Genomic DNA, 24,323 nt, shown 5'->3' on the forward strand with positions numbered 1-24,323 from the left:
AATCTCCCCACAGTTTTGTATACCTTTCCATTCATTTTAGCTTAAACTCGTCACCTCCTTTTTTAAGTACTTAACATTTTCCACCTTCTGTATCTCTTCTCCCTGTAACCTCACTCCTCCACCTGGGTCCCTCTCATTCACACACGTGTACTCTTGAACTCTCTTAACAAACAGCAACAGAACCAATGTTGTCATAGCTGTGAAACACAAACATTAATAACACTGATGACTTCATTGAAAACTAAAGTAGTCTAATGCTAAAAATTGAATATTTTCATAGTTAGAGGATAAAAAAAAACGGTTTATGACTTTCTAAATATGTTTTTTAAACATCATTAGGTGGAGCCCTGTAGACATGAAATAACATCCTTATGCTCGCCTTTACACTAAGTATCATTCTGGATCACTGCAGCATTGTGTGAGGCATAGCATGTTAGCGAGCTAACTAGTTAGACTCCGGTTTATTTATTCTAAACTGAAGAATAAACTAAACTGAATCACTCTGTCATGCCATGGCAGGACTGTAATGCAAAACAGCGCCTCTGCTGGTTGCAGAAAGTAGTGTAGTCCATTTTTCACTAATTACTTCATAACAGTGTACATCCAATCTGTTGTATTGGCTTGTATTTGAATCCAGGTCTGATCCAGATCAAAGAAAATCATGTTTACACTGCCATGACACATATTCAATCTGGATGACTAAACTCTGTCCACATTTTTTGGAAAACGGAAGCGTATATGGAGCAAATGCCTGCTTACCTGTCAAAGAGCTATCCAGGTTGTCCATGCTCGACCCCGGCGTGTGCTCGATACCGCGTGGATGCCTGGCCCCGTATCCTTCATCTTCGTCGTCGTCTTCCTCCTCCTCATCGGCCAGGTCGGTCTCCAGGTCGGAAACCATTGTGCTTGACACGTAGCCCACTGGAGGGGCCGGGGCCTGGGGCGGAAGGGAGCCCCCTTGCATGTGCCTGCGGAGCGACAACCAAAGAATGTCAAGATTGCCGTCGATGAATAAATGCCAACAATTCGGCTAATTTGAAGGCGAGGCTCACACCCTAACACAATGACCCGTTAATTACGGCCGCGGAGAGTACAAAAGCGAGCGTTCCGGGGTCCTGTCGACACACGGCCGTCACGTCGACTGACAGCGGCGTTTCTTTGAGAGGGGGGGGGGGGCTTTGCATGGGGAATGGCTTGTAATTACTGAGCCTCTTGTGTTGTCAGAAACGCTTTCTAAGCAACGTCGTCATTACTGCGGCTAACATGACATCTCCTTTCCTGACAATAACCCCCCCCCCTACAGCACATTTTTGCCAATGAATGCCAGACTTTCCTCCTCGTTGTCGACAGAATGAAGTATGGCCTTCATCTGACTTGCATGAGCACAACAGCGCTGGAATGTGTTGCATTATACTCGTATGTGTGTGTGTGTGTGTGTGTGTGCGTGGGAGTAAATACGAAGACATGCCTAACAGGGAGCGGGAGCACAGAGCTGGTGGCCTAGAGTGCTAGCACAGGCCCATTAAAATGAAATGATGAATGGGTTTATCTTCGCTGCACACACAGGCGACACAAAGACTAACTGTTACAGCGGCACCCGAATCAATCCTGCCGCCGGCGTATATGCGTACAGTAAGCGCTTTCAAATAACAGTCATGCATACGGGTCACGCTTGTTGTTTTGTTCTCACTTGTCTGGCTCGGCTCTGCACTTTACCTTTAATGGCAATATATACAGTAGCTGTGGAGGGCTGCCACTGTGGGCATTTTTGGATCAGATGTTCAATATTTGTGCAGGTCGTAATACACATAAGGACTCGGTTATCATAACTGATGCTTAGAATTTATATTTAAAAAAAAACGGAAAAATGGCACAAAAAAGAACTGAAAATGCAAGAGTAAATCTAATACAATTTTCATAGTGTTACTGTAATATTTCTAATAGTATATTAAAATAATAATAGTAATGTGTTTTATTTATAAAGCACTTTTCATGATACTCAGAGTATATATATTTTTTTGATCCTTTGTTGCTGCTGCTTTATTTGGTTTTATATTAATTATGTTTGTCCATCCATCCATTTTCCTCCGCTTTTCAGGGTCAGCAGTCCTAACTTCCCGGTCCCCGGCCACTTCTTCCAGTTCCACCCGGAGAACAACAAGGCATTCCCAGGCCAGCTGTGGGATATCATCATCCCCCAGGGGGTCCTAGGTCTGCCCCGTGGCCTTCTCCCGGTTGGGCATGCCCAGAACACCTCACCAGGGAGGCGTCCAGGAGGCATCCGGACTACATGATGAAGCAACAGGTCTACTCTGAGCCCCTCAGAGATGAGCCCCTCACCCTAAATCTTGTTTTTTTTTTTTTTTACTATGACTAATTTTAGTGTCTTTTTGTCTCTTTTAAAGGTTTACTTTAGGGAATACAGACAAAATCATCATATAAAAAAAAAATAAAAAAAAAATAATAATAAAAATAAAAATAAAAATAAAAATAAAAATAAAAATAAAAATAAAAATAAAAATAAAAATAAAAATAAAAATAAAAATAAAAATAAAAATAAAAATAAAAATAAAAATAAACAAAAAAAAACTATATTAGGAAAGCAAGAAGTGAACAAATGTAACAGTTACTGATTGTAAAAGTACCAGATGGAGGGGTAGGATTTAATAAGCTTTGCTTCTTCCTACTCCTGTTGCTAAATACAAGGATGAAGAGTCTTGAACCAGTCATGATGTGTTATATATATCACTATATTGACACTTACTATGGTACCCATTATGGCATTGGATGCTCATATCACCTCCTACTTTGGTACGTGATAAAAATAAAATAAAAAAAAACTTAAACTATAGTAGGAAAGCAGGAAGTGAACAAATGTAACAGTTACTGATTGTAAAAGTACCAGATGGTGGGGTAGGATTTAATAAGCTTTGCTTCTTCCTACTCCTTTTGGACATGTGGAACTGTGAACTGATTATGGGATGCACTCAATTGTAATCTGATGCATGTTCAAATGAAATAAAACCATTACCATTACTTTTTTAGGATTTTGTTTTGTATTATTATTATTGACTTCTTAGCAGATTGTATATTTTATTATATATTGTTACATTTATGTTATTTGTTTATTTAGGTGGCATTTCCTATTTATTTGTAACATTTTTCTTGTACAAGGTCGTCATAAGAATGGTCTATGCCGTGTAATGTAGATACAAACTGGCAGTTGCATGCGTTGCGGTGTGTTATTATTACCATGTCTGCTTGGCCATGTCCATTTGGTAGGCTCTGGTCAGCTCGTCCAGATGGGCCTGGAGCATGGGCTGCATCTCGTCTCGAGGGGAAGGGGTGAGGGTGGCCGTGGACTGCTGCCCGAAGGAGACGGCAGCCGGGGAGGAGGCCACGCCCCGGATGGGCGGGGTGGGTACCCTCTCCTCCTCTTCCTCGAGCTCGTCCTCCATGCCTTGGTGGAGGTAGGTCTGCACGGGCATGGGCGGACCCCAGCCATCACTTTCATACCTGATGTGAAATAATCATTAAAAAGCCAGCGTTACTGTGGCGTCTTCATATAGCTGTGCAGATGTTGTCTCGGCTATAGCGGCGCTGAAGCAATAACAGCCATAAAGAAAATGTTCATTAAAGAAATTTGTCAGTGCAGCCTCCGTGGGACATAACGGGTTTTATCTGCTGCCACCTCAGATTTACAGTGACTCCTCATTAAACCAGATGACTCTCCCTGATTGGAAACCAAGAGCAAGGGGACACGGAGCTACTGGACCATGGAAAGACATGTCGACTACTCTAGTAGATTTTGATAAGATTCTCGTTTAAATATGCCACAATTTCGGTCTAAAACAATACAATTATGTGTATTGTTTGGCTCCAAATTCATATGAAACCATCTGTGCTGCCGGCGGATTTATTTCACAGCCATTGAGTCATCCCGTAGATGTGCAGCCATCTGTACGTGACTTTTCCTACAAGCCGCCTTCCTCAGTCATTGATCCTTCACATTGCTGCAGATGTACAGCAGCGCAATAATTAGCTGTAGCAAAAAACAGAGCTGTTATTAGCCACACAATAGCAAGAAGGTCAAAGGAGGCCAAATGAACGACAATGGCGGTAATTATTGTTTTATGTGCTCAGGTGCACACGACTGGAGATGCGACAACGATGTATTGAACCAGTGCAGGGGGTTAAGCTCCTTGGATGAAACGCTGTGGTGTGCACGGTAGGGTGGTCCTGATATGGGGGGTCAAAAATTTGTTTTGGAAATATTCAACTCTCACCCTCTAAATGTGTTAGGATATCAATAAAAACTCACTGTGCAAAATTTTGAATTTTTTTAACAATATTTAGAGGTTGCTCAAGGCCTCTGAATATTTCCAGAATTGCTTGTTTTTGAGGAAATTGTACCATTTTAAGAACGCAAAGCAAAATAAAATAAAACATTCCCTTTATTGACTAGTCACTGTGACAGAGTGGTAACCAGCAAAATACAAGTAAATTACATCATTGAAATAAAAGTTCTATAAAAAAAAATAAAAATAAATAACAATAATTAAAAATAAATAAATAAAAATAAAAAATAAAACTTCTTATGCTTGTATCTCAAATAACGAAATCAGAACCATAGTATAATCTAAGCAATAATATGATTGAACTGTTGTCAATCATATTCAATATGTAGTTCACAAATTAGAGGTTGAGCAACATCTAAATATGAATCAATATTGATAAAATTTGGCCCAAATGTTTTTTTTTCATTTATACTAACATATTGGTGGGGTGAGAGCATGAAATTTAAAAAGTTGAAAAATAAGGACCACCCTAGTGCACAGTGGGCAAAGAGGGCGACTCTTGGCAAAAAAAACAAACAAACAACAAAAAAGGCTTCACTACACATCTTAAAACAGAGAGCAGAGTCTGCTGTCAGTCAGCTACAGACGTGGGAGATTTAAGTTTTTTGTTTTTCTTCAGTGAAAAGGCTCATCATGATGTTGGACAGGTAATAGTAAAATACTGAATATTTAATATCATGGATGTTTTTGGGTTACTTTTCCATCTTAATGACTTTGCTCTTACCCAATGGAAGGGTCATTTGCATAAAAAGGATAACAGGCAAACAATGCCACAGTCCAACTCTGACATACCCTCCTCCTCCATCGTGGTGCTCGGTGGGATAGTGGTCCACTTCTGTGCCAGGAAGAGGGTGGATAGGGGGTGGGGGCAAGGGGACATTGGCCCAGCTGGAGCCGTTGGCTTTAACAGGCTTGGATCCGCCCTTGGTCTTCTTCTTCTTCCCTCCTTTCCCACCTGCAACAGGAACACTTCTATTAACCAAACAACAAACCAATCAGTATCCAGTTTGAACAAAAAAGAAAAAAAAAAACGTTGAAAATGTCAGAACATTTGAAAGACGCTTTGAACGAGCTTCCGCCGCCACAGAAAACTTCAAGGTTTCCTGATGAAAAGCATCCTTCTATTGATAGATTGGCTGAAAAGCCTGCAATCTCCATAGAAACAGCAGAGACGAACCGTAAAAACGAGGCAGACCTTGGTGCTCCACCCGAGCCTCAGAGGCCACCCCCCCCCCTTTTCCCTGCTTCCTTCCACAGTGAAAAATCTCACAGTGCCGCATCATCATAATGAATGGCTTGTGTGGACTTGGTGTGGTCCTAATGCAATTCGCCCAGAGTCTATTACTACTTTCATTTCTTTTATTACACCAGAGAGCCACTAACCCCATCCATTTTCACTCACATCCTTCTAAAACCTGATTCTCCATCTGTCCCATTTGTCTTGGTACAGCTGCCGGCTGGGTCAGCACCATGTTTTATGAAGTAGGACGCCTGTTTTTTCTTTCAAAACACACACTTCAAGTCAACTTCTGTTGAGGTTTACACCACCGATACATACACTTGCAGGACTAGCGAGCCTGTAATAATGATTTATATACAAGTTAACATTTACACTACATTGAGGGAACTGTAAATATAATGTTTTAGTCATTGTAACAACTTAGAGAGCAACTAAAACAGTTTCAATCTCAAATCGGAAACAGCAATCTTTGTTGTAAGTCAGCCCAACAAGTTTGGTTTGGCCCGGCTGCCAAAGTAAACATGCACGGAGAAAGCGGCCAGTGTTACTGGTTACTGTAGTGCACTCTAATGTCATGTGACGTGTATTGGTGCCTCATCGGTGCTAAATGAAGTGCTTGAAGGTGTTATTGGACAAATAACTAATGTAGCATCATGACAGACGCACACAGAGCATCACACTGTTTTTAAACATTATTGCAGACTTGATCGTGCAAACAGCAGTGCTTAGTTCCACCGACGGTGGAATCGAACTCAGGTCGCCTAGCTGTGTGGCCTGCTCACTAACCACTCGTTAAAGACTATGGTCTATTATCAGTCGAAACATATTGAAATGTGATATGTAGTATTCTGGTCACTAGGTGGCAGTAATAACAAAAAACACTGCTGAGACATTACCTTACATCGCATTACCTTAAAACTGCATCTAGTCATGAAGTCAGTCATGGCATGTCCAATCGTGAAAAAAAAATCCTCCCATTTCGTGTGGAAGTGGTAAGTTTTTGGCTTCTTAGTTTAAAAATAAATACATTTATTTATTTATACACCTGGTTAGCTCACAAGCTTATTTGCTGGCTAGGATAAAGGTGACTATAAGCGAGTTATTTCATGACAACAAAGCTCTAATCATGTTTAAATCTGTACTTGGAAAGATAAAAACAGATTTTCTAACTATGCAAATATTCAATTTATTAAAATGTAATCCAATATCGAGACATTTATTTATCATAGTCAGGTTTAGAATCAATTAAGTACAATAAACGAGGGACAACTATAGTTACTTTTCTCCAAATCTTGTGTGTCAGGGGTGTCCAAAGTGCAACTCTGCGACCATTTTTGGCCCCTGGCATAAAAATAATTCATTATTGATTTGATACATTATTTAATGATTTAATTTTAAAAAACAGTTTGGACCTCTGATCCAAAGGTTGAACTGTATTCATGTATTTGGCTTTTTCTTTGGCTTTTTGCGGATGCTAGGAAGGGTAAGCATGACAGTAAAATGCAGGTACTAATATAAATAGCAGGTAACTGAAAGCACAATGGCAAATGAAGGAAATTACTTTTGCTTTATTGTAGTTTTATTTAGTGTCATTGTACAGGGATTTAGGTCTCTTTATACTTGGTAAACAGTAAATGACGGTAAAGAAGGCATAAGCAAAAGTACCTATAAGGATAAGATTGCCAAATAGTGGAAGTAATCAAATAAATAGTAGTCTGCACAAGTTTCTCTACCCTCAACTGGGTTTCTAATAGTTCCTTTGGGCGACACTTGACTTTCAGCAATAAACGAGACTGATGTGACGGTTCCATCACCCTTTCAAACAGGGCCAGCCATCAATAACACCAAAATGCTTCTTCTTCTTCTTCTTCTTGGAAATGATGGTGGTCTGGCACTGGAATTACAGCAGTAGCTCCTTTCCAAATATGAAAAGTACAGAGCGAAAGGCTGCGGCCGGGGCAGCGAGACATGAATTACAACCCATCTCCTTTAACAAAAAAACCAAGGGGCCTCTCTTTTCAGTGGGAGACAGCCTTCTAAATATAGTCAGCACTTTGGGTATTTATATACGCAAGGTTTGGGCACTCCCAGCATATAAGTGCAGGATGTGCAGCCCATACGCTTGCTCTGTTTTTATTGGGTGCCGCAGAGCAAGGCCTCCGCATAACTCATTTGTGGTGAAGGCTATCAAAATAACTATCCCTCATTTGATTTGACATGAGGAAAAAATAAAAAAGTAACACAGTGAAGGTGAGAATCAGCAACAAACTACAAATGCACGATGTTTAACACCAGCTTTAGCTTCTTCCTTTCTTGGAATGACAATCAAAGCGAAGTATGATACTGATGAATACTATGCTTTGGACGACTAACTGTATATAATCCTAAACAAGTCTATGCTTATGGTGGCACGAGGAACCTGGCTTAAAGACTAGAGGGCGGTTAGGTCATGTCTAATTATGGAGTGAAATAATATGTTCTCATGGGAATTTGGTTGGATTTAAAGACGTATATTATTTTCAAAGCGGATTATTTTCCAACATGATGAGCATCAATACATTTGCACAGTCTTGGATCCTACGAGGCCAATTCCTCATGCTACAAACATGCTGTGTTTATTATAAGGATATATTCTCACTGCATATTTCATAGTCTTTATGGCATTTATTAAATAATATTACAAAAAGTAGGAATTAGAGTGCATGCAATCATACATTATTACAATAATTAATTACATTAATACAGGGGTTTCAAACTCAATTTAACTGGGGGCCACTGGAGCTAGGGTCTGGGCAAGGCTGGGCCGCATCAGGTTTTCCAAAAAAAAAAAAAAAAACGCATTTATTAAAAACAGAAAACAAACAAAAAAAAACTTTTTCAGTGCTTTGGTTCCGATTTTCTACAATAAAAGCTCTGATAAAACATTCCACTGTTCTCAGATATCTTAATTTTTATTTTTCTGCACAAAATAAGATGAAAAATAAATAAACAAATCAAGATAAAGAAAATCAATCAATCAGTAATAAGTATAATAATAATAATAAAACCACATATAGTTGGTGGGTAGACAAATGATTTTTTTCAGATTAAAATGAACAAAGCATTATTAGAGCCCTGTAGACATGACAAAACACGACTATAGTCACATTTATACTCTTTTTATTTACAACATATTGCGCAACTGCAGGGTCTTGAGACACATGCTAACTCGCAAACTAGAGAGCTAGCGACCTAAACGGTAGCCTTCAAGTTATTTCCTTTCAACTTAAATAGCCAAAAACTTACCACTTCCACACGGATAGGGAGGATAACTATTAACAGTTATTTAACCTTTAACATGAACATTAATCAAACGTAATATTTTTTTTCTGGGTACATGATACCATACAGCATCCATATTAAACTAGGCCTCAAACTAGTGTCCTGCGGGCCACATTTGGCGTTTTTGAAACCCCTGCATTATAAATATAAAGTTATATTATAAGGTTATATCTCATTGAATTAATCAAAACTAAGCTTTCGATGACCAACATATCTTTAAAGTGCATGTTTGTGCATGCATGCTACCTATAGTTTATTTTTGCCAGTGGATGCCTGCATAAACCTGACCTATCAAATTGTCCGGTTTAATTTCTTTGCTTTGTTTTTTTTTTTTTTACAAAAATAAGAAGAATAAAAAACATCTCAGTCATACTACGTCGGTAATACATCATAAGATGTGTCGCCTATATGTACCATATAAATTGTTAATGGAAATACAAGAAACGGAGTATGGATTATGTAGACTCGGCTTAGAGAAAGACCTTGTCTAACCTTCTCTACCAGCTAACCACTGTTAGGTGATTTAGAGGACATGGTTTTTGTAACGCTAGCCCGATGATTAGGCTGAAGCCGATTAACGCGGTTTTATCGATCATCATTATCATTAATCAATGGTGGCTAACTCCACATTTTATCATATAATATATGTTCAATAGGTGTCGGACATGTTTAGGGCTTCCTTCGAGCGACAGGGAGGGTTCTGGAACTGAATCTAATATAATAATTACAGCAGTTACTTTTACTGTAAATGTTGATCCGAAATCAGAAGTAAGGTTTGGAGGCATATGACAAATTGCAATTGCTGTGTTATTATTTTTTTTCATTGGTGGATGGTCTCATAGCATACCCCCCCCCCTGTAAATAGTGAGAATCTATATAAAAAAACAGAAACACTGTCCTTCAAGTGCAGTAATAGCTTACTTATGTGTCATACTTGTTACCATTAGGTGCAACATTTGCTTCACTCCCTTTATCCATTATTCTAATCCCTTTTATTTCATTATTTCCTCAAACCGCTTTACATTAAATGATGATTTACATAAACTCCATGTAGAGAAATCTTTTAGCCTGATTACTTTGGTTGAGTCACCAGTATCACGTGTAAAAAGTGTAAAAAGTTGACGTGAAGCCAGTATGTGCAATACTATTGAATTAGAGTTTTAGAGGCAGTGTCTTATAACTAGATAAGAGAGAAGAGAACAGGAGGGATGCCTCTGTGTCCTAGAAGCGACATTGCAATTCTCCCAATATGAGTCTTAGTGCGGCGTGCGACCATTAAGGGAATGGACGCGAGGTACTTTTGCCACTTTAGCCGGCCGAGCGTCTCTAATGTGCGCGTCTGTTTGACAGACTCCTTATGCCTGCTCTCCATATCAAGCAGCAATGAGCATTTTGTGTCTACTTCCTCCAATAATGTGATCATAACATTATGACTTGCGCTTTGGACAAAATGACAATAGTTCCTCTTATGTTGGCCTGGGGTGTTACTCACATGCAGAGAGTACCAGGCGTCTATTCGGGCTGTGTGTGTTGTGGTTAAGACATGTTGGATAGTTAAGTAAGATAGTAATCAGAGGAAATACAATCATAGATTTGAAAAAAAAAAAAAAACTATAAGCAGCAGGTGCTGAAAAGAGAAAGACAGCAAAGCATCGCGGGTGAGAAATGGTGTTATTCAAAACCGCCATGAACATCAGCTTTATACATGCAAATACCCAAATCAATGAAGCAATTAGAAAAGCCGTCAATCATGAGAAGCCATGCGGCCGAGTAGCCCCCCCCCCCCCCCCCCCCCCCCCTAAGGGGGGTGTGTCCCACTCTGAGCTGCGCAAAAAAACAACCAACCTGAGAGACTGCCGCTTCGCTCTGAGCTGTTGTGAGAGCTGGTGGTGCTGAAATCTTGTGATTGGTTGTGTGGGATTCTACTAGACAGCCCCTCGGTCAGTCGGTAGTCGGGAATGAAAAGGAGGGCTAAAGTGGGCGGAGGAGTTGAAGAAGGGCACAAAAACAAAAGAAAACAAACAAAAAAAACAAAAGAAAAATCACAGTGGCATCAGGTGACAGGCAGCACGGGCACATGCAAACATGCAGTTAGAGCACCAGGCAAGCAGGGTAAAACATCAGGGTAACATTCTGTCACACTTTTTTGTGGATAATTAAAGCAAGAGTGTGGATTCACATATAATATCTTACATAATAAAAAAAAAATCTTACATAATTTTTTAAACATTTTTTTTTATAAAAACAGCAGTAATTCTAAGTGTCCATATTTCTTCATTATACTGACTAAAAACTAAAATGAAGTGGTTTAGACCGGATCATACATAGATTACCGTATTTTCCAGACTATAAATCACACTTTTTTTCATAGGTTGGCTGTTCCTGCCACTTATACTCCAGAGCGACTTATAAATGAAAAAAAATATTTATGTTTCATAAACACTGGACACCTTTTCTCTTCATGTTTATTTTTTTGTGTATCTGAATAAGCATTGTGTTAGCATATCTTACACCTATTTATTCTCTATTCTTTTATTGTTAGACTTTCCTTCCAAGAGGACGTAATGTCTGTTTTGGTCAAATAAAATAAAATTAAATAAAATAAATTACCCGCAAAAAATGCAACTTATACGCCAGTGCGACTTATGTATGTTTTTTTTCTACCTAATTATGCATTTTTGGCATTGTGCGAAAATACAGTAAAAATATCAATAAATAAAATTAAGATGTATTGTGTGAAATTTTATTTTATTTTAAATGCACAGAAAGGGTTAAAAGTGTGCTATTTCTGTTTAAAAATTTAACATAAATTTAACATAAAAATATGGAATATTTAATTAATATTATTTGATATTGTATATTTAAATTCTATTCTATATATTTAAATTATTATTATTATTATTATTATTATTATTATTATTATTATTATTATTATTATTATTATTATTATTATTATTATTATTATTATTATTATTATTATTATTAGTCGTAGTAGTAGTAGTAGTAGTACTAGTAGTATTATTACTATTACTATTACTATTATTATTATTTATCTTAACCCTGAACTAGATTATTGCAGTTGATATTTTTCATTAGAATACATTATTATTATTATTATTATTATTATTATTAGTAGTAGTAGTAGTAGTAGTAGTAGTAGTAGTAGTAGTAGTAGTAGTAGTAGTAGTAGTAGTAGTAGTAGTAGTAGTATTTCTCTTAACTCTGAACTAGATTCTTGCAGTTGATATTTTTCATTAGAATACATTATTATTATTATTATTATTATTATTATTTAGCTTAACCCTTTTTTTCTACCTAATTATGCATTTCTGGCCTTGTGCGACTTATAGTCCAGAAAATACGGTATATCTGAGAAATACTAATTTTATCCAAAAATGAACTTAAAGAAAACTACAGTGGGCTTAAAGATGACCCCAGGGGCATCTCATCGGTCAAAGTGCAACACTGAACTCGGTGGTAGTATTTACTTACTATTGTTGCAGGAGTTCTTGTCAGGCAGTGAGTATCCCAGGTTGGCCATCTCTTGCTTGGCCTGCAGGGAGGCCTTCCACTGGGCCTCGGGCAGGTCCACAGCTAACTCGTGGATGCTGCTGGAGTGGAGAATCTGAGTGGTGGCATAGGGTGTGGCCTGCGATGTTTGGCCGGGGCTGTTGTAGTTGGCTTTGGTGGTGAAATCGATGCTGCTGTAGATGGCTCCATCGGAGAGCATGGTGCCTGTCTTGTCCCCCTGCCCACTCGGGATATCTGGAAAGGTGGAGGCTGTTAGGCGAAATAACAATGTTGATAATAATGTATGTATGCATAATGTATGTATAATCATGGATAGATGGATGGATTAATTTTAAGTTTTGGTTGTGCGTGTGGGCAGGTAGAGGGGCTTATTTGGCATTTTTTAATAATAATAATAATAATAATAATAATAATAATAATAATAATAATAATAATAATAATAATAATAATAATAATAATAATAATAATAATAATAATAATAAATAAAACATAAAACATAAAACATAAAACATAAAACATAAAACATAAAACATAAAAAATAAAAAAATAAAAATAAAAATAAAATAAAAAATAAAAAATAAAAAATAAAAAATAAAAAATAAAAAATAAAAAATAAAAAATAAAAAATAAAAAATAAAAAAACCCCTAAAAACTAAAAACTAAAAACTAATAAATAATAAATAATAAATAATAAATAATAAATAATAAATAATAAATAATAAATAATAAATAATAAATAATAAATAATAAATAATAAATAATAAATAATAAATAATAAATAATAAATAATAAATAATAAATAATAAATAATAATATCCCGTATATGTTGTTATGACAACATCTTGCACTTGCACTTTCGCAAGTTTCACACTTTTTGTGAAATGTAGCGGCCTATTGAAGGCATATATATATTTAATACTACTTCAAATTAAATATATATATTTAATACTACTTCAAATTGACTCAATAGTAAACCTAAGCACAGGAAAAGACTAATTATGTCCCCCCAAAAACCTTAAATATTCTCTAACATAAATCCTAGCTGACTGGGGTACAAGGCAATTCTTTCAAATGCTCCTCCTTTTCTATATTTGTATGCATAAAAAACAAGAGTGCCTTTCCGTCAAGAGAGTGATGACAGGGAGAAAGTGACTGAGCGTGCAAGGGAAGTAGCAGCCATCTCTCCCCCTTGCATGCCCAGTCAAGGGGAGATGATGTAGAGCCATAGCGGAAGTGTCCGCATCTGCGCCTGTCCTTCACGACTGGCTGCTCAAGAGCATCCTTTCACCCACTCCTCCCCCCATTCTCCTCTCCCGTTCTCCTGCACCACCACCAGAATAAAATGCTCTCTGTTAGCCACCCTGGTGACAGTGGAGGGTTTTTACGGTGTGTCCTATACACGATGCATACAAGCGCACATGTTGCGTACACACTAAAAGTTCTGGTAGTAGGATAGAATGTAGGACGGAAGAGGCCTCCACTCACCTCCTCTGCCAAAGTTATTGAGATCATTGGGTCCTCCGGAGCTGCTGTTGACAGGTAGGCTGGTGGCAGGCCAGGAGTCGGCTAACCAGGGGTAGCCCGGGTCGCTGGCGTTCAGTAATCCTGGCCGACTGCGAATGAACATATTGGGATTAAACCAATGCCATTTGTAAGTGGTAATGGTAATGGTTTTATTTCATTTGAACATGCATCAGATTACAATTGAGTGCATCCCATAATCAGTTCACAGTTCCACATGTCCAAAAGGAGTAGGAAGAAGCAAAGCTTATTAAATCCTACCCCTCCATCTGGTACTTTTACAATCAGTAACTGTTACATTTGTTCACTTCCTGCTTTCCTCATTATAATTTAATTTTTTTGTTTTTAATAATTCAATTAATTTGTATTTAATTAATTTTAATTAAAATTTTTTTTTTTTTAATTTTATAAATTTGTTAAAATGTTTTGTCACGTACCAAAGTAGGAGGTGATATTAGCATAAAATGACATAATGGGTACCATTGTAAGTGTCAATATAGTGATATATATAGCACATGAATGGTTCAAGACTCTTCATCCTTGGATGACATTTTTAGCTAATTGCTTATTTTTAGCCTTATGCATTATTTTAGCTGTTTGAATATGAACTATATCAGCAAGTTGAAGTACTTGTGATTTTTGTAATAAGGAGTTAGTATGTTCTCTGTAGGCGGCATTATGAATTATCCTTACTGACCTTTTTTGCAGTACATTTAGCCAGTGAAGATTGCTTTAATAAAGAGTGTGGCGTGATTTCTGATTGAGAACAAATTTTGCTTTGTTCAATATTGAAATATTTCTGGCCACCTTATGTTGTATATTTGTAATATGAGGTTTCTAGTTCATATTTTCATCTATTGTGAATGATTTTAGTTTTACTTCGGTTCAATGTCACCAAATTGTGCTGCCCCTGCCTTTACTCTGTTATTTATTGATTACCCAAATGCTGAATACATTTGAATAATTTGTTTTTTTTTTTAATGCTTTCCTTAACTTAACCTGACATGTTGGATTGTGCAAGCGTAAACATGTTATGGTCTTTATCGTGAAGCCAGTTCAAAATAAACGAAACCCAAGCCACCGCAACCACTACTGAGTATGCATATCATTTTCTTGCAAGGATTCAGGAGTAAAGAAGAAAAGCATAGTTAACATGAATTCAAACACATGTTCACATGTAAGCATTGTCGGGTGTCGGTACGAGATAAGCTGACAATGAGCCTCAGAGTAACGACAAATACGTCAGCAATACATTTGTTGAACCCTCAAAGTCAAAATTCCTTCAGGCAAAGGCTCAGCTTATCTCGGCCTTCCTTGCACCGAGTCTTGCATAAATACACGCACGGACTCCGTGTTTTCATTAAAAAGCTTTTACTTTCTCCTGCCTTTTCCCCATTAGCCCCTCACTGAGACGTCCAGACAGTTCTAAATCTCGCTTGATGAGACATCAAGCCCCCACTGTGACGGACGGACGGACGTACGGACGTGCGGGTAGGTCGGCGTGTGGGATGTTGGCACATGGGGAGTCGGTGGTGTAGGTGGGAGGGATCCATTGAACAGGTGTTCCATGCCTTCTTATTGGGCATGTGAAACATTAAAGTCAGCCATTAAGGGTGTAACCTGTCACGGGTGACTGCAGTGGGGCCATTAAGACCACTTTACTGTACAATCACGTCTCAGCGTCAGTAGCACACGTGGGAGTTAAGTCAGTATGATGAAGGAAAGACTTACACTCTCTACTTGGAGAATTGGTGCCAGAAGTGGATGTCTGAGGTAGTGGTTTATTATCCACATCTTGCCGATTTACACTTCCAACCACGCCAAGTAACTAAGACCATTCCCTGAGACAGAGGTCAGCAACCTGCGGCTCCATAGCCGCACATGGCTCTTCACCCTCTTTGTTGTGGCTCCCTTTGCAATGCTTGAATATTTTTTAACACCCGAGTGGGGAAAATGCACTTCTTTGTAATGAGTTTTAAAAAATCCTACTTTGTGTGAGACCATAAATGCATCCTGACTGAGTTCTGACTGGTGATTGCTATAGGATGCTATTCAGGAAAATAAGTAATACTTTCCCAGAGCTCATTCATTCATTCATTCAGAGGCGGGGTACACGCTGGACTGGTGGCCAGCCAATCACAGGGCACATATAGACAAACAACCATTCACACTCACATTCATACCTATGGACAATTTGGAGTGGCCAATTAACCTAGCATGTTTTTGGAATGTGGGAGGAAACCGGAGTACCCGGAGAAAACCCACGCATGCACGGGGAGAACATGCAAACTCCACACAGAAGGGTGGAATTGAACCCTGGTCGCCGTGCCGCCCTTTCCCAGAGCTATTTGACAAAAATAAATTAGAGATCATTAAAAAAAAAAACTGCTGCATCGGAACTTACCCCCAAATTCCCTCCAATGTTGTTTCTTTAGTGGGCAAGGGGATAAAATTTCATAGTAAAGGTTGCCGACCCCTGCCCTAAGACCACCTGACAATAGCAAGCAGACAAAGCTTTATATCATTGCACGGTTCCTGCTCTGTTCTCCATGGTTACTTATGTTTATTTGCTTAATTTAGCACACTTGGAACCCTGGAAACGGTACCTTTTAGTACGCAGTACAGCCAGTGAAAAAGTATCAACAGCTAACTGTTCTGCAAAACTACTCCACAGTCTCCGCTTGACTGCAACAGTTGTCAGTCTCCTTTTGGACAAAATGTGTCTATTTCTTTTCGTTACTTAATTCCCAAATGATGGTATCAGAAGACATAATAGGAAAAAATATTATTTTTAGGATTCCAAGCACGGACAATGAAAATACTTGAGAAGCTGCAGTATAATCGACAGGCTACACTCCATTTCCTTGCTGCCCTCATTCTCCTTTTGGATAGCGGTGATGCAGGGCTCCCATAGGTTTGGCTACAACCCTACGGAGGACCTGCATTGGCCACTCCAAATTGTCCATAGGTATGAATGTGAGTGTGAATGGTTGTTTGTCTAATTTAGACTAATTAACACGCTACTGTTATTTGTCACTGTATGATCTGCCTAGCATATTTTCAACCAGCTTGACTCAAGTTTTTATGATAGCTTCCTTGCAAAAAGGCCATGCTCATTAATAAATCTTACCCGTCCAGTATTTGTGTCCCCCCCCCCCCCCCCAATCCAGGCAAAGACAATTTGAAAGACGAGCATGTGACAGCCGAATGGCCGCGGCGTCCTTGTATCCGTCACAGTGCAGCATTCCTACTCTGGATAATTACAATAAGACTGATTTCTATACGTGTGTTCATGTGGGTGTGTGATGGCGGTATAATGGGAGTGGGCGGGGCGGGGGTGGGGGGTGCTAGACGCACGGTCATATGTCTCATGAAAAGTTGACACCTAACTTTTAATCCCTGGCTGACCCAGGATGGATGGCAACCTTGGCAGATCAAATCTCATCGCTGGCGGTCTGTCCTCCCGTTTTGGTTTGCCATCATAAATAGCGGCCACCCAGACTGACACGGAGCGTGCTGTAAATATGTCAAGCGGGCGATATTAAAGTGAAAGAAAGTTCATGAATCAAGCATTTATGGTCCCGCCGACGGCTGCGTGGAGCTCAGATTAAAAGCATTGACATGAGCTAAGGTGTGGAACAACGCGGAGCGTAGATTTATTCCAAGAGCTGTCATTTAGCATTCAAATTCAGCAATCTCCATGGCAACGATGTCAAGGCATTGCTCCTTAAATCTTCTTTGCTGAAATATTGATCAGAGCTAAAAGTCCATCTCCGGATTCCACGTCTTTCTTGGCAAGAGGCTTCGGCTTTTATCAATTTCAACTGAGCAGCCAAAGTCAAACGATGTAAATGTACCAATCTGCGGCCTATTCGTCTTCCATGAATCATTTATTCTGTGATCGATTAGGCCTAATTGTTCAGTCATGGCAATTGGGCAGGAGCCAATGAGAAAGCCGGTCCATTTACTATTGTCTGATTAATGCAACTAACATACTTTTTTCGCAATTCTTTAGTTAGCGCTGTCTTATTGTTAGGCCGGATGAAGAAGTACCAACATCTGGAATTTGACGGCACCGCAGAGACAAACTAATCTGAGGAGCGTGTTGTCAGGACGACAGCTTCCATGCTACGCTAACTTCAGATATGACGGATTGGGAGCGCCGTGACCATTCAAATCCCATTTGCCGGGTTGGAAATCAAAAGCGCTTAAGTGGAAAATTGGGAGGAAAACACTGCAGTAAGAAGTAAAAGGAGTGAGAGGGAGCGAAGTGGGAGGAAAGTGGCATCGCTAATCCATCCAGGACCTCCTGGCACCAAAGGACAGGCCTGCCAAGACTGACCATCACTGGCATCGAAACTAAGTATTCATTCATGCATTTTCTACTGCTTATCCTCACAAGTATAGGCATGCTGGAGCCTATCCCAGTTGTCTTCGAGCGAGAGGTACCCCCTGGACTGGTGGCCAGCCAATCACAGGGCACATATAGACAAACAACCATTCACACTCACATTCATACCTATGGACAATTTGGAGTCGCCAATGAACCTAGCATGTTTTTGGAATTATTTTATTTTAATATTATTTATTTTAAATAAATTACATTAGAATGAATTATTTATTATTATTATTATTATAATTGTTAAATTATAAATTATATATATTATATAAAATATATATATTATATAAAATATATATAATTTATGATTTATTCCCACATTATATATATATTATAAAATATAAAAATAAGCAAATAAATTATTATTCATTCAAAATTATTTAAATTAAATTACAATAAATAAATTTAAATTAAATTATTTGTACAAATTATATATATATATATCAACGGTATAAGTCATTTTCTTATCATTAGAAAAATCTATACTAGTATACACTAGGTACATAAAATATATCACCCAACCCTGTGATTGGCTGGCAACCAGTCCAGGGTGTACCCAGGGTGTACCCCGCCTCTTTCCCAAATACAGCTGGGATAGGTTCCAGCATACCCCCCCAACTCTAATGAGGAAAGCGGCATAAAAATAAAATGAATGGATGGACTTTTGATGACAACACTACCACTTCCCCACCCATCATGAGTTGATTCAATGGAACCTCTGAAGTATATATATATATACCAACCGTATAAGTCATTTTCTTACCATTAGAAGAATGTATACTAGTATACTGGTACATAAAATATATCACCCAACCCTGTGATTGGCTGGCGACCAGTCCAGGGTGTACCCCGCCTCTTGCCCGAAGACAGCTGGGATAGGCTCCAGCATACCCCCCCAACTCTAATGAGGAAAGCGGCATAGAAAATAAAATGAATGGATGGACTTTTAATGACAACACTACCACTTCCCCACCAATCATGAGTTGATTCAATGGAACCTCTGAAGTATAGATAGATATATACATTTTATCAATGGAATAAGTCATTTTCTTATCATTAGAAGAATATATACTAGTATACCGGTACATAAAATATATCACCCAACCCTGTGATTGGCTGGCGACCAGTCCAGGGTGTACCCCGCCTCTTGCCCAAATACTAATGAGGAAAGCGGCATAGAAAATAAAATGAATGGATGGATTTTAATGACAACACTACCACTTCCCCACCCATCATGAGTTGATTCAATGGAACCTCTGAAGTACATATTTTAAATCTGTCATCAAAAACAGATTTGCTCTTTCTTTGGGTTTTTAGTGACACACAGTCAAAGTTAATTGAAGTCAACTTCAAATGGGTCCTCATTATTATGTATTTTTTTAACATTTGGGTGTACATGGGGGGTAAAACGTGTAAAAACTGCATGTATTAATACAGATTTTATGATGAACAGTTTCTAAAGGGAATTGTTTCAAAATCTGACCAATTTGGACGTCCATGCTGTGCTGGAATGGACTGGTGACACCTTAGAGGTTCCACTGTGGAGAATATCAAAACAAGAACATAATGTCCACAGTGGAGGTAATTAAATATCGACAAGGGACAAGAGAATTGACACTCTCTGACCGTGTGTTTGAGATCTCTGTGCTGTGGTTGTTCAGGTGTGATAAGCATTGGGTTCTCAGGAGAACGTCCCGAAAGAAGCTCTCTGCAGACCTTTCACTAACATGCACCCAAATGGAGCAGTCTGCATTGGTGGGGCTGGGGGTGAAAGAGGGGGGTGCACCTCCTAACACATACACACTCACGCATAAACACACACGTGCACGTACACACCTATCCCCTGGGTAATTATTTCTACATTATTACACGTGCTCAGATCCCAGCCGCCCACGCGAGGTGACAGGCAAATTTATCACTCCAGAGGGCTGGTGGGTTGCCTGCAGCCGGCAGTGCAAGATAAATGACAAAATAAAAGCCCTCTCTGCTTAAATTGTTTCGCTTAATTCCGTTGAGGAGATTGATGAGTTCATCTATCGATGCATGAACACAGGAGATGCATCAAGCATGTATATTTTGTGTAATATTGAAGCGGCCATGCTAAAAGGAACACAAAGGCGCTGGGCTATCTATCAAGTGTTGGGATCTTACTGCAGCGGGTAAGGAAGGAAATGTTGGATTTGTATCGCCTTGGGTGAAGACTGGCACATACAGCAATGAACACTGACTGTACGTGTACCTTTGGCGTTTCTGGGCATAGCGTAAGTCTGGAGCATTGCCCTGGGGCAAAGTAACCCCCTAATCTGTGGACCATTAGCACCTGCTGTGACCTTTGAACCAGTCTGTCATAGGTTATCTTTCATTCATTCATTTGATTTTATTATAATGCACACACCGGCAATGATGTATTATACACTGTATATATATATATCTAAATGTCCTGTATATATATTTAGATGTTTTTAATATTTGTATCAATTAAAATGCATTTTAAATTAAAAATACTATTTAAATTTCTTTTGAACTTGTATAAAGCTATCATAAGATTTTTTTAATAAAAATAAAATAAACAATAATAAAAATCATTATTTTAAAGAATACCTTGTTTAGAGTAATTTTTAGGTAATTAATTTAGGTAATTAATGAATTAATTTCTTCAAAGACGCAACACAACGGTTACATTTTATTTAATTATATTATAAACATGCGTATTTATTATATTCACATTTGCTTATTTTTATATTTTAAAAATACTTTAAAATTTAAATAAAAAATACTAACATATTTTTGGGTTAGTTTTTCATCAATTATATTTAGATGTTATATTTGTATCAATTAAAATGCATTTTAAATTAAAAATACTATTTAAATTACTTTTAAACTTGTATAAAGCTATCATAAGATTTTTTTTAAAGGTAATCAATAAAATTCATTATTTGAAAAAATACATTGTTTAGGGTAATTTTTTGCTAATTAATTTTGGTAATTAATGAATTAATTACTTTTTCATCAATTATATTTAGATGTTTTTAATATTTGTATCAATTAAAATGCATTTTAAATTAAAAATACTATTTAAATTACTTTTAAACTTGTATCATAGTTATCAAGTTATCATAAGATTTTGTTATCAAAGTTAATAAGTAAAATTCCTTATTTAAAAAAATACATTATTTTGGGTAATTTTTAGGTAATTAATCAATTAATTTCTTCAAAGACGCCACACACCGGTTACATTTTATTTATTTTTATTGTAAACATGCCTATTTATTATATTCATGTTTGCTTATTTTTATATTTTAAAAATACTTTAAAATTTAAATAAAAAAATACTAACATATTTTTTTGGGTTACTTTTTCATCAATTAATTATGTATACAAAAAAAACATCCAATGTACGTATGTATGAGTTGTTTTTTTTATTACATATAGATTAATTATAACTATATTTTGCAATCATTTTTTTCTTGAGGACCATATAGTAATGTATTAATATGCTAAGTAAAAAGACAATAAACCTCATTTATGTCGTATATTTGTACCCCTAAGTTTACTTGTGAGACACTCACCTTCCATTGCTCATGAGACCTCCGTCAACTCTTTGGAACGTCACTGCAGTGGGAGAAACAGAGAAAAAGAGAAGGGACAGAGTCCAGATATGAAGTTCCCAGCATTGAATGCATTTCCATAATTAAGATAAGATGCCATTTGTATTCTAATGCTCCTGCAAAGCTCGTTAAGTACGTTCCATACAGTAAGTGATGTGGGCACCCTCCTCTCAGCCCGCTGTCGGAAAAAAAGGATTAAAAATAAAGGTCAATAATAAGGATGGCTTTACATAAGTTGGAGACGTCAAGGACGAGACGCCTGATGAGAAGCAAAACTCATTTTCATGTCTCTTATTTGGCTGCTGGCTTATTATCAGGTGTATGATTACATCTCAGTCCCAAAAAATGATTAAAAAAAGGCAGCGGGATCATTAATCACACAGTGTTTTCTGTCAGATAGTGGTGGGGAGGGGGGGAGGGGGGGCGTTATACAAATGTAAGGATAAGAAGAGGTTGCTAGTAAAAGTCCAAGTGTTAGATCCATTTCATGTGTAGATGACAAAGTAGCATGGCGACCTCAAAGAGTGTCAGGAAGCGCTAAGAGGCTGCAACAGTTTTTGGAAATCACCTCATAACCAGGGGGTTATGGAGGAGGGGGGTTATGGAGGGGTGGGGGGGCAGAGAGAGTGATCCTGCATGTTAGTAATTTGACTCGTTTGTTCCACAGATTAAAGACAGCATCTACATTCCTCCAATGGTTTTCTGACTTCCTCCAACAAGATGAGGCCTGAGGATCCCCACAGGGGGCAACACGGGCATTAGAGGGGTCTTTTTACAGCGTGATGTCATCATAGGGGAAACTCCCGCTTTTTAGACCACAGATCAACCTTCTGCAGTTATGCATAAGGGTTATGCTAAATAATAATAATAATAATAATAATAATAATAATAATAATAATAATAATAATAATAATAAAATAAAAAATAAAATTAACACAATACATCTTAATTTTATTTATTGATATTATTACCGTATTTTCTGGACTATAAGTCGCTCTGGAGTATAAGTCGCACAATGCCAAAAATGCATAATTAGGTAGAAAAAAACGCATTTTTTGCGGGTAATTTATTTTACAAACTACTTAACCAAAACATTACGTCATCTTGGAAGCCAAGTTCCAACAATAAAAGAATAGAGAATGAATAGATGCAAGATATGCTAACACAATCGTTATTCAGCTACACAAAAATTAAACATGAACAGAAAAGGTTTCCAGTGTTTATGTAACATAAACACTTTTTTCATTTATAAGTCGCTCTGGAGTATAAGTCACAGGAACAGCCAACCTATGAAAAAAAGGGCGACTTACGTATAGTCCGGAAAATACGGTATATTTATTTACTTCCTCTGGGAGGCATTCTGAGTGACCAAATGCCCGAACCACCTCATATTTAATTATATGTATTATATTGAATTATATTAGGCTATTGTTACAATATATTATTTTTACCATAATGCGTCATTTACTCACAAAGTTGCAAACTTTTAGCTGTTTGACAGCAGGTCCTCTGAAGTCTATATCTCCAGTCAGGCACATTTCTGGACAGCTACAAAAGCACTTTTAAGTGGGCCAAAGTGACGTGACGGCATAGCTGTGTCCCTCCGCCTTTTCAGATAAGCACTTTCCCCCCAATATGAATACAGATTAATAAGCACTAAAGGGAGGAGGACATCATCAGCATATAAAAATTCCATCAAATCTCCTTGGCTGCTGATTTACCTCCCTGGAGCTGACAGCTTTAGGAGGCCAAGACGGGACACTCGCCATGCATCAACTAATTGTCAGCAGAGAGAAGACCAACGCCGCTCTTCAGACGCACTCTGGATAATGTTCTAAAAATTGTCCTTGTTTTCAATTTCTAATAGCAATATTTGCATGACACCTATAAACGAAAAAAAAAAAAACGCAAAATGTAATGGAGCTTGAGTCAAAAACATGGAGTCACAACAAATGGTGATTTAGGAATTGAAAACAGCAGATGGCGCTGTTTTAGGACTGTGATAAGTGAATTTCCACCAAGGAGGATTCCTTACTCATAAACGTTACTCATAAACTCACATTTTCGTAGTCAGAAAATAGAACAAAGCAGTTTTCAACATTATTAAGTCATTATTAATTATTAATATAATTAATAAATATTACATATATACTAATAAATATTATTATATATATTAATAAATATAACATAAATTAAATATTAATTAGTTAATAATTTTTTGTGTTAGAATTAATAACACTCCTGTAGTCACTTTTACACTTGTATTACACAATATAGCAGACATAAGAGAAAAAAAATAAGGCATTTAAGACAGAAATAAGACATAATATAAACTCACACACATT

The 24,323-nt window shown here is 37.6% G+C and overlaps 1 protein-coding gene across 10 annotated transcripts in view; it reads right to left on the bottom strand.

Moving 5' to 3' along the window:
* The window catches only part of robo2 (roundabout, axon guidance receptor, homolog 2 (Drosophila)), a 382,012-nt gene that overhangs the window by 15,758 nt on the left and 341,931 nt on the right, over window positions 1-24,323 (bottom strand). For 5 of the 10 annotated variants that reach the window (XM_078792656.1, XM_058079126.2, XM_078792662.1 and 2 more), the window contains 7 exons: window positions 21,940-21,982; window positions 13,936-14,063; window positions 12,412-12,699; window positions 10,765-10,890; window positions 5,151-5,313; window positions 3,253-3,516; window positions 760-968 (listed from right to left, as the gene is read on the bottom strand). In XM_078792656.1, the coding sequence (XP_078648782.1) occupies window positions 760-968; window positions 3,253-3,516; window positions 5,151-5,313; window positions 10,765-10,890; window positions 12,412-12,699; window positions 13,936-14,063; window positions 21,940-21,982 (1,221 nt within the window). The remainder of the gene's footprint in view (window positions 1-759; window positions 969-3,252; window positions 3,517-5,150; window positions 5,314-10,764; window positions 10,891-12,411; window positions 12,700-13,935; window positions 14,064-21,939; window positions 21,983-24,323) is intronic. The other 5 variants (XM_078792657.1, XM_058079127.2, XM_078792663.1 and 2 more) reach the window with 3 other exon arrangements.

Source organism: Doryrhamphus excisus, linkage group LG8, assembly GCF_037039965.1.
Source record: "Doryrhamphus excisus strain RoL-2023G ecotype Guam linkage group LG8, RoL_Dexc_Guam_v1.1, whole genome shotgun sequence".
Classification (NCBI taxonomy): Eukaryota; Metazoa; Chordata; class Actinopteri; order Syngnathiformes; family Syngnathidae; genus Doryrhamphus; species Doryrhamphus excisus.